Consider the following 16,301-nt stretch of genomic DNA (forward strand, 5'->3'; position numbering starts at 1 on the left):
TCAATGCTTCCCAGGATGCGTCAAATTGTTTCTGAGCATGCGTCGGAATTTTGCGCGTCGGAATTGCTACAGACTTTCGGATTTTCCGATAGGAATTTTTTCCATCTGAAAATTTGAGAACCAGCTCTTAATCTTTTGTTGGCGGAAATTCTGACAGTAAAAGTCCAATGGAGCATACACACAGTCGGAATTTCTGCTTAAAAACTCACGTCGGACTTTTGCTGTCGGAATTTCTGATCATGTGTACGGGGCATTAGATTTGTATCGCTATCTGTGTCTCCAATTGGAAGATTTCCCTCTTAGTTTGTCCTTGGGCTATTGTTACCTGGATAGAAAGTGATGGAAAATCCAAAATGTATACAGCTGTCACAAGGTATAAAAGACCTCTTCCAAAGGGAACACCTCTATTGGTAACAACTGCCTAAAAGAGGATTTCCTCTTACTTTGGCGAGAACTCCGCTAATTTCCAGTTTTGTTTCCGGGAATAGGAAGCAAACAGAATATCTGGCAGAGCTTTTAACAATTCGATTTTATATTGAAAGTTATAGATCCACATTAAAGTTGAACTCCATGTATGTATTTTTTGCGTAGTTATATTGGCCCAGTTTGGACCAATAAAAGAATACATATTCCATACCCTTAAGTCTGCTGTCCAAGCAGTGGATCACTTTAGTAGCTGTGGTTACTGTAGTGACCGCCATTGTTTTACTATCCAGAAGGGCAGCCAATTGGCACAGGATGCAGAATACCATGGCAACCACTGTGATCACTACTACACTGCGATTACGGCTACTACAGTGATTATCAACTTTCACAGTTGTTCCACGGGTATAGAATATGTATACTTTCATTGGTCCAAGCTAGCCCTGTGTAACTATGCAGTAAAAAAACATACTTGGAGTTCAGATGAAAGCTAATCTGTAGTCGCTTGCACCATAAATGCTGACTCGCATAGCCCTGACTTTGTTTCCGAAATACGATGAGGGCTTGGGAAATCTGAGCTTTCTTGTATGTAAATGCTGATTTCAAATAGTTGATGCTTGGCATCACTGCTTCCTATGCATATTCTGTCTGCCATACAAGAACATGGGCATAGTTGCCAGCATTTTAAAGCCCAACGGAACTATTATTGTAATTCCGCTAAATACGCTGAAGGTGCATTAAAATAAAAGGGTGCAAAGTCCATTTTCTTTAGAAACCAGCCACAGCTTGAAGCAAAAAAACTGGCTCCTGACAGTGTGGAGAAAGACCCTTTCCCTGTGTGGAATCAGTAGCCTCTGAGCAAAAGTAAAAGCTTTGCTGATTGCAGAACAATAGCTCTGACTCAGCAGGGTGTGTGTCGAACATTTGCAGAGAGACCACTGCTTCCACAGAGCGTAAGGGTCCTCCCTGCAACATGATGGCAGATGACAGTCTTTTCCGTTAAGACCATGGCTTCTTTCTAAAGATAATGAACCGTAATGCTGCGTACGCACGATCAGACATTCTGTGGATTTTTTTTCCCAACAGACGTTGGCTCAAACTTGTCTTGCATGCAGGCAGTCACACAAATGTTGTTGGAAATTCCGAATGTCAAGAACGCGGTCATGTACAACACGTGCACTAGAAAAGGAAAGTTCAATACCAGGCGTGTTAGTAGAAGTTTGGTGAGAGACGATTCGCGCTTTTCAGCCTCCTGCTTTTCAGTCCGTTACAGCGTGACGAATGTGCTATCTCCATTACGAACGCTAGTTTTACCAGACCGAGCGCTTCCATCTCGTACTTGATTCAGAGCATGCGTGGAATTTTGTGCGTCGGAAATGTCCAAACACGATCGGAATTTACAAGAACGGATTTTGTTGTCGGAAAATTTGAGAACCAGCTCTCAATTTTTTTTTTGGGCGGAAATTTCGATAGCAAATGTCCGATGGAGCCTACACACGGTCACAATTTCTGACCAAAAGCTCCCATCCAACATTTGTTGTTGGAAATTTCGAGCGTGTGTACGCGGCATAAGACATTTTACACTGCTTTTTTTTAATGCAGCTGCAATGTTTTCAACTGATTTAAACTGAAGGTTCAGTTGGGCTTTCAAATATTATTTTAGGAAACTTTACCACTGAACTGAACTGAATTGTGATGAGTTTGCCACATACTCTGTAGACCACACTTGACTATAATAACTTGGTTATGCATTTAAAATATATAATCTTTTCTTTTTGCATTTACATGGTGCAGGTTTTACCCTGGACTCGGTGGTTAAAAACGAGACAAGTTTTCGGGATTTCCTTCATTTGAATCTTTCTTTGCCCAATACTATTGTTGACTTATTGGCTGGATCCAGCATAAATTTACAGGAGGTGAGCTGTTAAAGTACACAACATATACCAGGTACATCACATGTATATGGATTGGGTGACTCAACTCAAATTGAGTAGATTCACCGGTAACCTTATAAGAGGAATTGGTCTGCCAATATCACATTCTGGTGTGTGAATGGGTACATTTTTATGGCACACTGGGTCTGGCGGAATAGATTCTGGAAGAGATAGTTATTAGAGTCAAAGGGAAGGCAAAATGATGGTGGTTTAACCGCTTCCCAACCGCCGCACGCATATATACGTTGACACAATTGCACTTCTGGGCAGAAGGACATATATATATATATATATATATATATATATATATGTGTGTGTGTGTGTGTGTGTGTGTATATATATATATATATATATATAATGTTCCCTTTAGGGAAGCACCATTGTGCACGCGCTTCTGCGAGCTCCGTGAACCCGACTGCAGGTCCCGTGGACTCGATCGCCGTGGGGATACCCGCGATCGTCTCATGGTGAGATAGAGCGGGGAGATGCTAATGTAAACAAGCATCTCCCCGCTCTGCCTAGTGACAATGACAGTGATCACCAATTCCTGTAATCTAAAGCGGTGATGACTGTCTTGTCACACACATCTTATCCCCCCTACAGTAAGAAACACTCACTAGGGCACACTTAACCCCTACACTTACCAGTGTCATTTTCACAGTAATCAGTGCATTTTTATAGCAATGATCGCTGTAAAAATTACAATTGTCCCAAAAATGTGTCAAAAGTGTCCGATGTGTCTGCCATAATGTTGCAGTCACGCTAAAAATCGCCGATCGGCGCCATTACTAGTAAAAAAAAAATATGAATAAAAATGCCATAAAACTATCCCCTATTTTGTAGACGCTATAACTTTTGCGCAAACCAATCAATAGACGCTTATTTCGATTTTTTGTGGCCTACCAGGCCGGGGCGCACGTGCTACGCGGAGTTCCTGACTCTGGGCCCCCATGGCCCGGAGCAACTGATGCTGCCAAGGGGCCCCAGTGACTTACTGGTTCCCCCACCTCTATTAAGAAGATCCCAAGCGAGTTGTGCTGTTCGGTGGGGAGTCGGTCTGAGGTTACCCCGGAGGCAGGTGATCCAGTAGGACTCAGACAAAACCATCAGGGGTCTGGGTGACCTACACTGGCAGGTTGTATGCTGCAAACTGCTAGTCGGTGGCCCCAAATATAGGAAATCCATCTGAGGGAGATTCAGGCAAATTATTGACTGAAAGGATTCGCTCTACTATCCATGTTCCTGAGTACTGGGCCGGTGGCAGAGGCTCTTTACTAATCCTAATTCTATTAGAGCCAAGTCGGTGGCAAAGACTTGTTCCTTCTCAGTGGTTCCGAGTGATGCCCTGGCTGCCAGGTCTGTGAGAGGGACCTGTCCAGGGGCACTGTACCCACTCCAGCTGGAGTGGCGAAGAAACAAGATTAATCATTGGAGGCAGGACTGCTTCTTCCATCCATAGCCTGAATCTGCAAAGTTCTCTCCTTTTCACCAACCTATCCTATCTACCTCATGTTGACTGTCGGTCATGTTTGACCCGAAATAAAGGCACAGAAAACGTCAACCAATCGTCTGGACATTTCGTCATTGCTCTCATCATTGTCATTACCCCTAGAATCATCACAGAGGTAACATAATTATGCCGATCCCAATCTAATCAGCGGCTCCTGAGGGGGTAGCGCTATATATATATATATATATATATATAAAATATGTAGCGCCCCCTTACTTTCAGTATGGGCACTATGCTAAAGTTAGTGGGAATGGGAGGGTTAGTTTACTCCCATTCACAAAAAAATTTAAATTTGGGCTGTTGTCAATTCAGAACTGTCCTGTAGGTCAGTTTGCGCTCCAGGGGTGTGTTCCCACCCCTGGGCGACAGTTGGCGCTAGAGGGGTCCTGACAGACCCACCTTCCCCAGCAGCCAATCAGAGGAGTGGTTCCCTCGTTGGGCATGCTGGTCTGTTCTGTGCGGGGCCCGATTTCCAGGTGCGGCATTCAACTTCATTGGCGGGAATCCAAGTTGGATCTCTCGTCGCTTCTATGACAGCTTTGTCTCCATCGCGGCAAGCCAGCTCGGCGCTGGCTCCCACGATGGGGCTTGTAGGTGGCCAATCTCGCCGAGAAAGACAGCGAGATTGACACAATATCGCGGTCACCCACTGTATGGGAGCCAGTGTCTCCTGACATATAAGCTATGATATATGACACATAAGATGCATGGGAATAGCAGGCTGCCATCTTACTTCTACATGTAGTGGTGGGTGGATGGGGAATAATGAACTCGCTTTTTCCACAAGTATATGATATATTGATATTAACCTGCTGGAGGCTCTGACCTTCTAACCCCTGTATTGATAATCATTACATTGTGGTATGTTTCTAAGGAGCTGGTTTGTATGAATCATAGATCTTAAGAAGATTGTGTAACGGAAATCTATCACAAGGCAATAAACATGTCCCAGAAGCCTCTGATGGAAGCTGCAATTTCTCAGCTTTTCATTCTCATTCCAGGGCTGTAGGGATGACCCTATGCAGCAATAATTAGGAGTTGAGGAATAGCAAGTACCACCAGAGGTTTCTGAAATGGTGGTTTAGATTCTTGGCATATTCTCGTTTGGAGGTTAATTATAATGATTTTTTGTAGTATTCCTTTTTCGCAAATAAACCTTTAATACATGGTGCACCCATGACACTCCATTACCAAAGCATGCTGGCCCTTCTAAGATGGAATCCCAGAACAGCCTGTATGTTTGGAAGTACACTATGTAGCTGAGTTAGATTAGGGCAGGGGTCTCCAAACTGTGGCCCGAGGGCCAGATGCGGCCCTCTGCTAGCCTTTATCTGGCCCTTGGGGCACAATTCCTCCCACTGATATGAGGCACTATTCCTCCCACTGACACCAACAATGGGGCACTATATCTTCCACCGATACCAATGATGGGATACTATTCCTCCTACTAATAGGGGGAATACTCCACCTCCTATTGACCACTAACCCTGAGGCCATATTTATTCTCACTGATGCTGGGCCTGTGACATTTTCTACCCCTGCTAGCCACAATCCAGCCCTCCTAAAGTCTGAAGGACAATAAAATTGCCCTTTGTTTGAAAAGTTTGGAGACCCCTGAATTAGGGCATCTAATATTAAATGAACTAATCTGAATGACTGGTTTACTTTTAAAGGGCAAGCTTTGGCACTGTCATCCTGATTGGGGTTTCACTACCTAGGGATCCATTGACCCAGAACAAGCATGTAGGGCAGGGGTTTATTTCCATTCTTTAGTGACCGTATGCTTTTGCAGGTCATTGACTCACTAGGTAGTGAAGCCTGGATTGTGATCACAGCCCTGGAGCCTACAAAAAATGAGTCGGAATGCAACCACAGGTTCATTTTTATCCTGGTTGGAAGAGGATGAGGGGTGTGTTCTTTATGTATGAATCAGTCTGCTGTGTGTCTAATCTGATCGCCCTTCTTTTTACTGCTGAAGATGTTAACTGATCCACCTGAGAGCTGGTGTTGTTTATCTGAGTTGAATGTTTCAATGCAGTTTGGATGCATTTAAAATGAGTCTCTAGAACCCTTTCTGCTTTTACATAGCTAAAAAGAATGTCAACTTCTCCTTTTCCTAGCACTTTAGGGCAATTACAACTGATTTAAAAATGCAATATAACCCCCCCCCCCCCCCACAAACCCATACAGTATTGTGGTAGATAACTGCCATCAAGTTGAGGTGAACCGACAGCCATTGGGGTTGATTTACTAAAACTGGAGAGTGCAAAATCTGGTACAGCTGTGCATGGTAGCCAATCAGCTTCCAGGTTTTATTGTCAAGGCTTAATTGAACAAGCTGAAGTTAGAAGCTGATTGGCTACCAGCAGATTTTGCAGTCTCCAGTTTTAGTAAATCAACTCCCTTGTCTTCTGTATACATGGAGGCTTTCAGGTATTGATTGATAGGTCACCAGTGGCAACCAGCAAAATCTGGAAAAGTGGGCATGGTCAGAAGCAAACAATAAAATGTTCTGAAATGTGTTGGGAAGATTAAAAAACAATAAAAAAGAAAACCAGTTGCAGGTAGAAAAATTAAGAAATGTAAACCTGCTCCTTCAAAAGACATTATTTGGGATATTTAGGTCAGCATTCACCGAGAACTTGTTTTAAAAAATATCCAATGAGCGGTAAAACAAACTGGCATTTTATTTCCACTTTTGGAACCAAATGCCCTTGTCCTTTATTTTTCAGTGCAGCTTACCACACGTGTTACAATCTGACTGCTCAACCACTTTTTTGGTGGCCATGCAATAGCAGCATGTGGTTCAATCATAAATATCAAATTGTCATGCAATTGAATAGCTATGATTTCGTTTCCAGTTCATTTAGACCGGATTCAACCAAACGGAGTTGATTCACCATGCTTTGGTCATGAATTTGATCGTATTTCAATTGATCAGAAAAAAAGACTGTATGGTAGAAACATAGATGCTGTTGATAACTTACGGTCATATTTTCAAACTGTTGATTGAAATTCGAATAGGTTGTCAACTATGAATCAAGTATACTTATCGGAAGATATCAGTTGGAAAAAGTAATTGATCGTTTATCAAAGCTGCATTAGTCTACCAACAAGTATGTAACAATGAGAAAAATCAGTCCACAAAATATTGAATATAAACAAAATTAAAGTGTGATGTAGTGTCCATCATAAATAAATGAGATCAAAAAGATGTCATGAGATTGAAGGAAACATCCCAACTGAAATCTTCAGGTGAATGATGAAATACATATACGCTTACCGGAACCGTTGGACCCGACTGTCATATGACAGCGGATCGGTCGAGCTTAGGATGTCCCAAACAGCTGTTCCACAAGAGTGTCAGCGAGAATCCAGAAGAAGGTGGAATCTACCTCATTGGCGACCAGACCAAAAAGGGCGGATTTTTCAAGTTTTTTGTTCACTTTGCTGGGTATTTATTGCTTAGTATTTTTTATGTCACACTATACGGTCACACCCTATCGGGTATACATAGTTTAGTGTTACCATGGCTTACATGTAGCGCTACATAATTATCCCTGCTCCTTTTGAATTTGTCACATTCCTGTGTAGCTGCTTCACTCCCCTTGCTGGGGTTTTGTTTTACATTTTTTGGGTAGCAAATTTATATTTTTTCTCACTTAACAAGTACGTAGCACTTAACGGGTGGCATTCAAACTGATTAAATAGTTTAGTTTTGGTAGATTTCAGGCTGATTGTAGAAATATTATATGGTCAGATTGTTATGTGTGTGTGTTGAGCCTGATGGTATCTTTCGTGGTTTGAAAAATTTCTCCAAGTAACTATAATATTTAAATATGAAAGTATTTTTCTGCATTAAACTTTTGGCCCCTTTCACACTGGGGCAGGATGTGCGGTGGCAGTAAAGCGCCGCTATTTTTAGTGACGATTTACAGCTAATTTCGTGGCGCTATTCGGCTGCTAGCGAGGGGGGTTTTGCCACAAGCTCACACACGTGCAGTGAGGAGCCAGCCTCAATAAGTAATAGCCGGTTTCCATATCCAAGATGATGGCGCCAGGGACCTGCAGCGAGGAGCCAGCCTCAATAAGTAATAGCCGGTTTCCATATCCAAGGTGATCTCCTTTGCAGCCTTCTGGGACATGTCACAGGTCTCAGAAAGCTGTTGGACCAATCCGATGGCTCACGCATGCACAGTGAGCAGCTGGCTATGAAACCACAAGCAGACACATCTGGCTGCCCACTTAGTATGCTGGTGGCCGAAGCCCAGGTGAAGAAACCGGCCAGGTGAGGACACTGCTGAATCCTGGGACAGGTGTCTATTTATTAAAAGTCAGCAGCTACAGTTTTTAAAAATATGACTGAAGCACATCTTTAAGAATGACTAGTGATGAAAAAATATCAGTGGGCTTAACCAATACATTTTTGGGCCGTGAATGCATACGTTGCCTACATACTTTGTGTTAAAAGGTGACCATTTTTCCCCGTCTCAGAAAATAGCTTTGAATGCCGTACTAATTTTAGGTATTTACCTTGTGCTGAGAGATCTCTGATTTTTTCATAAAGTAAATCCATGGACAGGCTCTGATCCCCATGTGTGATATTACTCCTCCAGGTCTACCATCTGCTCTTCAGCTCCTCGTACCTGTCTTCTGATGACCTGCCAGCCAGGAACCCTTGGGATGTGGCCACCACAGCAGGGGGAGAGATCCTCAATCTCGAGGTGAGTATCAACCTAAATTCTATTTTTTTTTATGGACAAATTCTCATACAATTCCAAACATCAAACTGTTTCTGGCACATATCATAGTTCCATCACTGAACTGCCTACAGTGATATTATGATTGAATTCTTGGCAGCCTTTCTTTGATTTATTATAGGAGAAATATTTTGTGTAAGAGTCTTAACATCACTCTATAGAGAACTGTGTGACATATAAAGTGCTCCCTAGTTGTTTAGAAGGCTACTGCCAAGTGCATTAGCCAAATGAAACCTGATATTAACACTACGTCTGGATTTCTATGGACCTTGACGTGCATCTAAACCCAAGTAGTAAAGTTTAATACATTTAGTCCTTAGATGTGGTGGCTGCATTTGTTTTTGTTTTTTTTAGGCCAAAAACATTTTCAGCAGGTACAGAAGATTCTTGTTAAAGTGGTTCTAAAGCCTAAACATGTTTTACCTTAATGCATATACATTAAGGTAAAAAAAATGTTTTAAGTAGCAGTATCACCCCCTCACCCCTTTTATACCGTATTTAGCAGCGTATACCGCACAATTTTTTGCCCTGAAAATCAGGGCAAAAACGTGGGTGCGCCATATACGCCGATACCCGCTTCCCACGCTGTGTTTAAACCACTGCGCCGGCATATACCGAGCGCAGTACACTCGGGTATAGTCGGGCAGGCTCGGCACCTCTTGCGGTCTCGTCCTGTACGTCCTTTACGCAAGAGGAGCCGAGCCTGCCTGACTATACCCGAGTGTACTGCGCTCGGTATATGTCGGCGCAGTGGTTCAAACACAGTGGGGATCGAGCGGGGAGGACACCACGATGGCCGCAGAAGGACGCCTGACCGGACGAGGCCGCCGATGGACGATGGGCAGGACGTGATGGACGACGGGCAAGACACCGACGAGGGGCATCCAAACTGTATTTTTTTTTTTCAGGAATTTTCCTTCAAGTTCGGGGGTGCGCGCTATACGCCGGGGCGCGTTATAGCAAGATAAATACGGTACTTTCCCAAGCCCTCACTCAATCCAGAGCTGTGGCCATCTGTAGTAGCTCTGTCTTTTCTCCCCCCACTCTCACAGACTTTGAGCCTGCTACCTATTAAATCCTGTGACGAAGGAGTGGGGGGATGGGTTGAGCCGTGCTGTCTGTGTCTATGAACATGGGTAGTGCAGCACAGGATCGAGTCCACAGGAGATGCTCCCATAACAAGGGCATGCTATGGGGGTCTCAGGAGGGAGGAGGAGCCAGAAGCACTGTCAAGGGACCTAAGAAGAGTAGGTGCAGGCTGCCCTTTGCAATTCCATTGCATAGAGCAGGTAAGTATAGGGCCTCATGCACACTGGACGCTTTGGCTATCTTTCCTAGATGCCTTTCCTCCTGGCAGATTGTGTTTACTGCTTGTTTTAAGCCTACATTTCTGGTCTGGGGTTAATTACTGATTTAAAAATAACCACATTAAAGGGCCCGTCCACCTAAAACTGAAACTCTGTTTTAGTAGATACTGGGAAGTTAGGTTGCCGGACTGCTTCCTGTATATCTCGTGGATCTTTTGGTGAGAGCTCTGCACTGTGAGTTCCCAGGTCTACTCAACTGCTATGGCCATTATGATGTTTTTCCAGTCTTGTTGCTGTGATTTTTCCTTTATTTTATATTATGGAAAATTTAACAGAGAGGGCTGCAACACAAAAAGGTAGAGAAGAGCGCACACAATTCCCAAGTAGACTGCAACAGTCATAAATTATGGCAGTGTTGATATAGAAGAATCAGGGGCTAACCCAGTCTACCAATCCCCACTTTACAGATTGAACTTGTTGCTTTTAATGTCATATTTTCAAGTCTTAGTTGAATTGTTGTGTTGTTCTAGGGGAACGTTTTAGGAAAATTGAAATCTTTCCCAGAAGGTTTGATCCACAAGGCTCTGCGAGATCCCAGAAAGTCTGCACATAGACTGGCTCTGCTACGCCTCCTGACTCTGGCCCTTGGCCTTGCGATCCCCAATACATCTTCTGACCGTTATGATCCTCAGGCTATGGTGAAAGAGCTTGAGGTAGGGATTGCAAACTGAATTTACTGTATATGTAATGTATAAAAGGTTTGTTCGGTAATCAATTCAAGAGCAGTGGGGTAGAGCAAGATGTGGTAACAGCAGTGCTACAGCAGTAACCTTTCCTTTTCAGATCTTCAAAGCAAGCAAGGGTGGGGGGGTGATGAGTCCTTGCTCTGTCACATTCAGCTAGGTGTGTAATTTTGAGAGTTTTAATTACAGAGCTCTCTAAACAGTCTTTTTTGTTGCTTAGCAGTTAAAATGAACCTGGAAAATGTGAATATTTTGAATATCATATTTTGAGTAGAAATACACATATGAGGGACCAAATCAGTGTCCTCTGTTTCAGTGGTTGCAAACCTTTCGGACCTCCCAGATCACTAATCTCACAATTTTGAATCCTTTGGACCACTAACATGAATTTCAAATGCCTTACACACACAATGCTCAGGCTCTCTGCCCCCTCCCCCTGGATCACACTGCTGCCTTATACACACAATGCTCTGGGTCTTTGCCCCCCTCCCCATGGATCACACTGCTGCCTTATACACACAATGCTCCGGGTCTCTGCCCCCCTCCCCCTGGATCACACTGCTGCCTTATACACACAATGCTCCGGGTCTCTGTCCCCCTCCCCTGGATCACACTGCTGCCTTATACACACAATGCTCCAGGTCTCTGCCCCCCTACCCCTGGATCACGCTGCTAGCTTATACACACAATGCTCCGGGTCTCTGTCCCCTTCCCCCTGGATCACACTGCTGCCTTTACACACAATGCTCTGGCTCTCTGTCCCCCTTCCCCTGGATCACACTGCTGTCTTATACACACAATGCTCCAGGTCTCTGCCCCCCTACCCCTGGATCACGCTGCTAGCTTATACACACAATGCTCCGGGTCTCTGTCCCCTTCCCCCTGGATCACACTGCTGCCTTATACACACAATGCTCTGGGTCTCAGTCCCCCTCCCCCTGGATCACTGGATCACACTGCTGCCTTATACACACAATGATCCGGGTCTCTGCCCCCTCCCCCTGGATCACACTGCTGCCTTATACACACAATGATCCGGGTCTCTGCCCCCCTCCCCCTGGATCACACTGCTAACAATGGCTCTCTGAAGTCAGTATTGACTGTCAATGAGAAGAACAATGGAAACATTGGGTGGTTTACATCCACCACAATTTTGATTTGCGGCAGAACCCCTGAGGACCAACAACATTTTCTCAGACCACTGCTTGGCGACCGCTGCTCTATTTGATTCCTGTCCCTGAGCATCTATTCAAGCTGACCAGACCTTATCATTTTTTTGGGACAAGTTCTACTCTCGTATGTTAATGTCTAAAATGTCAGTACAAGGTTAATAGCGTTTCTTTAGGAAGTTAAAGTTGGAGTGGGGAGTTTCTACTGTGCAATTTCTCGCCTTGCATAGAAAGTTGCATAAGCAATTCTACCCAGTAGAAAGAGTAGCAGAAGGGGTCTCAAAGCAAGATCACACATATAATTAAAAGCAACAACCCCTCATTCTCAGAATGGGTGAATCAAAGGGCAGGACCATACCATGTGCATGGAAGTGCCAGTAGAGGAACTAGATCTCATGCATGGAGAGTTTAAGTGAGAGTAATTAATAGCCAGGTGTTGCGTAATATAATAATCTCGGGAAAGAAACTTCAACTATATGAACCAGTCCTTGGTAGATATCATAGAGGTAACGTAGGTGGAAATACAGCCATCCCCCATTACTGGTACGTTACAGGTGTCCAATCTTTTCCACGGCCTGATGACAATTTAGAAGTTAATGGTGTTATTATACTGTAAATGTTTCACCAATTTAAACAAATATAAAGGCCAAACAAACTATAAATGTAAAAGGAGAGCTGGGGAGTATTGGGAATGGCATAAAGCAGATTTTATGCTGAAGATAAATAGATATACAGATGACCACAAGAGGCAGTATTTACAAATGTGATAATGTTAATTAATGTTAATGTTAAATATTAATTAAGCTATGGCAAGCAAGTAAAATGTGAATATCAAATATTACTTTCATGTAAATGTTACAATATTTAAATTGGTCTCTCTAATTGTTTTGTACCAGGAGATTCTTTTCACTCCAGCATTCCTGGAATCTATTACATGTCAAGGGAGTTTGGATGAGCTGAGTAATATCCTCGGAGTATCAAAGGCAAAAAGACCCTTACTAACATCTTATAGGAGTATTATATGTGTTGAGAATGAGAAAATGCGTATGGAGTATTTCAAGGAACTGGCTGGGGAGCTAAAGGAGCAGGTGGATGTCCGTAAAACTATCAGCCGAGTAAGTTTTCTACTTCCAGCAGAAACACCTTTTTACCTGTTCAACTTAAAGTGATAGTAAAGTCTTGTTTTTTTTTTTTCATAAAAAATAACAAAAACATGCTATACTTACCTGCTCTGTGCAGTGGTTTTGCAGTGGCTTTGCCCAGAGCAGCCCTGATCCTCCTCTTCTCGGGTCCCTCTTTGGCTTTCCTGGCCCCTCCCTCCTGTTGAGTGCCTCCACAGCAAGCAGCTTGCTATGGGTAAATCCGAGCCTAACCACAGCTCCCTTTGTCTATTGGAGGCGCGGCCCAGCCCCACCCTATTTCTCTCCTAATTGGCTCACTGACTTTGATTGACAGCAGTGGAAGCCAATGGCATTGCGCTGCTGTCTCAGTCAATGAGGGGGGAAGTCCCCTCCCCCCCAGCCCCCTTATACTTACCCGAGGTCCCTTCTGTGTCCAGCAATGTCCATGAGTGTCTCAGCCGCCCAGATTCTCCTTCCTGATTGGCTGAGACACAGCAGCGACGCCATTGGCTTTCGCTGATGTCAATCAAAGTCAGCTACAATCAGGGGAGAGAGGGGGCAGGCCAGGTCGGGGCTCCAAATCTGAATGGACACAGGGAGCTGTGACTCAGCTCGGGTGCCCCCATGGCAACCTGTTTGCTGTGGGAGCACTGAACAGGAGGGAGGGGCCAGGATCACAGATGAGTGACCTAAGAAGAGGAGAGGATCTGGGCTGCTCTGTTCAAATCCACTGCAACAGAAGAGGTAAGTATAACATGTTTGTTATTTTTATAGGGGAAAAAAAAACAATCCTTTACAATCACTTTAAGTGTCCTTGGTCCCTTTTAAATGTGATGCTCCATCCCCCAGCAAGTGTTTTCACTCCTCCTTTCCACCAGGTTATAGCCTCAAAAAGAGAGAACTACATAGTGCTTTAATCTTCCAAAAGACAGTTAATAATGCCCAATCCACAAATAATTCACTCATGCTTAAATGTGCATGAGCTCACTACTTGTTCTCAACCCCAAAATATATTTGTCAATATTCTGCCACTACTAAATGCCACACTTCTGTGTTCTGTCCGGTGTGATGATGTCAGCCAAGAGCTCCACCCCAACTTGTTTCGTCACAGGACCACATGACTTCCTATGGGGTATTTTAGGAATCTTGGTTTATACTGGGTTTTGAATCCGCACTACTAAATACAACACTTCTGGGTTCTGTCCGATATAATGATGTCAGCCAAGAGCTCCACCCCCAACTTGTTTTGTCATGGGATCACGTGACTTCCTATGGGGAATTTTGGGAATCTTGGTTTATACTGGGGTTTGAATCTGGTGTTTGGAATTTATCACTATTTTGTTGCTAAATGAGCCTCTGTTGTATCACAGCTTCGCCTGGATGAGGTAAATGCCACTGAAACCCAGCACAGGCTGCGCTCTCTCCTGGAGGATCTGCTTCAAGTTGAGAAGATCCTAAAGGATGTGGATATCCTCTCAGCACTGGCCAAGCTGTTACCGAAGGGGGCCTGCACTAGCAAGAGTGCCCCAACGCCTATCAATTCTACCAGCTGGAATTTCAACTTCACCGGCAGTTCCAACTCTACAGCAGAGGGTGAGGATGGCAGGACCCAGGAGCATAAACCAGATGAAGAAAACCCTCGTAGCCAATTCTCAGCCTTCGTCCAGCTATGGGCTGGCCTGCAGCCCATCCTATGTGGCATCAACCGGTCAGTGGCAGATATATTTATTTATAACAAGGGTGTATGTTTTGTATTAGGGACGTGACAATCGATGATACTGTATTTCTTAACAGAGATAACAACAATTATTATCATAACGTCAAATGCACATTTACCTTTGCTCCATAAAAGAAAAAAAATTCCCTGAGGAGTCATCATCCTCTAGGTTTATGCGTAAAAGGGTATGTTGCAATGTTAATCCACATTTCCCTATCCAAATATGCCAACAAATATGGGACCAAAGGTTACACTGCCCCGGTCACCGCATTATTTTTCACTGCTGCTCCCTACAGACATCAGAATCCTGCTCATGTATCGGGCTTGGCAATAAAAAAGAAAGCTGGATATTGTTCTCTATGGCCAGGCCTGGTACAAGACCAGCCTTTCTGAGATTTTATTTCCATGGCAACTGGTGGCCGTTGTGTTTTTGCACTGCTGTCAAAGTGGTTCTAAAGGCTGAAGGTTTTTGACCTCAATGCATTCTCTGCATTAATGAGGTTGTAAAGATTTGTTTTTTATTTTCTAAATAGGTTCCTTTAAGCTAGTGCATTGTTGGTTCACTTACCTTTTCCTTCAATTTTCCTTCTAAATGTTTTTTTTCTTTGTCTGAATTTCTCACTTCCTGTTTCTCCTCAGTAAGCTTGCCCCCATCATCCGAGTTGTTCTGGCTGGGGGTTAGTCAGCCAGAACAGCTTACTGAGGAGGAACAGGAAGTGAGAAATTCAGACAAAGAAAACAAAGAAAAAAAATGGAAGAAGGGAAATCGAAGGAAAAGGTAAGTGAACAATGCATTAGCTTAAAGGAACCTATTTAGAAAATAAAAAACAAACCTTTACAACCCTTTTAAGGTAAAAAAAAAGGCAGAGTACAGTTCTCCCCAACCCCCCCTTATGCCAACCTGAGCCCGATCTCGATCCAGCGATGTGCATGAGAGCAGAGGATCTCTTGGCTCTTTCCCACCTCATTGGCTTAGACATGGTTGCAGAAGCCAATGGCTCCCGCTGCTTTCAATCGCAACCACTGAGGGTGCAGTGGGCAGGGCAAAGCTCACTCTGTGTGTCTTATGGAGCGAGCCCACACAAGTTTCTCCATAGCAAGTGGCTTGCTCTGGGGGCACTGAGCAGGGGGGGAAACTAGGAGCTCTTTCGGGGGACTCGAGAAGAGGAAGATTGGGGCTGCTCTGTACAAAATGATTGCACAGAGCAGGTAAGTATAACATATTTGTTGTTTTTAAAAAATAAACCGTAATACTTTACAATCACTTTTAATGCCTTGCACACACAATTGGAATTTCCAATGGAAAAAGTCATTTGGACTTTTTACCATCGGAAATTCCGACCGTGTGTATGCCCCATCGGACTTTTTTCATTGGAAATTCCGAGTAATTCCGTTGGAGTTTAGATAGAGAACATGTTTTTCTTTTACTCCGATGGAATTCCGATGTGATTTTGGCCAGTCAAAAGTCTGATCGTGTGTACGGGGCATAAGAAGGAAGGGTGGGATCCTAAACTTAGGTGCACTTATCCTTCGATTTGTGATGTATATCGCATCCTACCATATTTATGTACCTGTGGAATTCTCAGGTGTGGTAAACTGTTTATAAAGTTGGGTACA

The 16,301-nt window shown here is 43.8% G+C and overlaps 1 protein-coding gene across 5 annotated transcripts in view; it reads left to right on the top strand.

Moving 5' to 3' along the window:
- The window catches only part of ABCA2 (ATP binding cassette subfamily A member 2), a 264,957-nt gene that overhangs the window by 134,170 nt on the left and 114,486 nt on the right, over positions 1-16,301 (top strand). For all 5 annotated transcript variants that reach the window (XM_040324468.1, XM_040324469.1, XM_040324471.1 and 2 more), the window contains 5 exons: positions 2,218-2,339; positions 8,484-8,591; positions 10,465-10,647; positions 12,743-12,961; positions 14,338-14,675. In XM_040324468.1, the coding sequence (XP_040180402.1) occupies positions 2,218-2,339; positions 8,484-8,591; positions 10,465-10,647; positions 12,743-12,961; positions 14,338-14,675 (970 nt within the window). The remainder of the gene's footprint in view (positions 1-2,217; positions 2,340-8,483; positions 8,592-10,464; positions 10,648-12,742; positions 12,962-14,337; positions 14,676-16,301) is intronic.

This window comes from Rana temporaria, chromosome 9 (assembly GCF_905171775.1).
Source record: "Rana temporaria chromosome 9, aRanTem1.1, whole genome shotgun sequence".
NCBI lineage: Eukaryota > Metazoa > Chordata > Amphibia > Anura > Ranidae > Rana > Rana temporaria.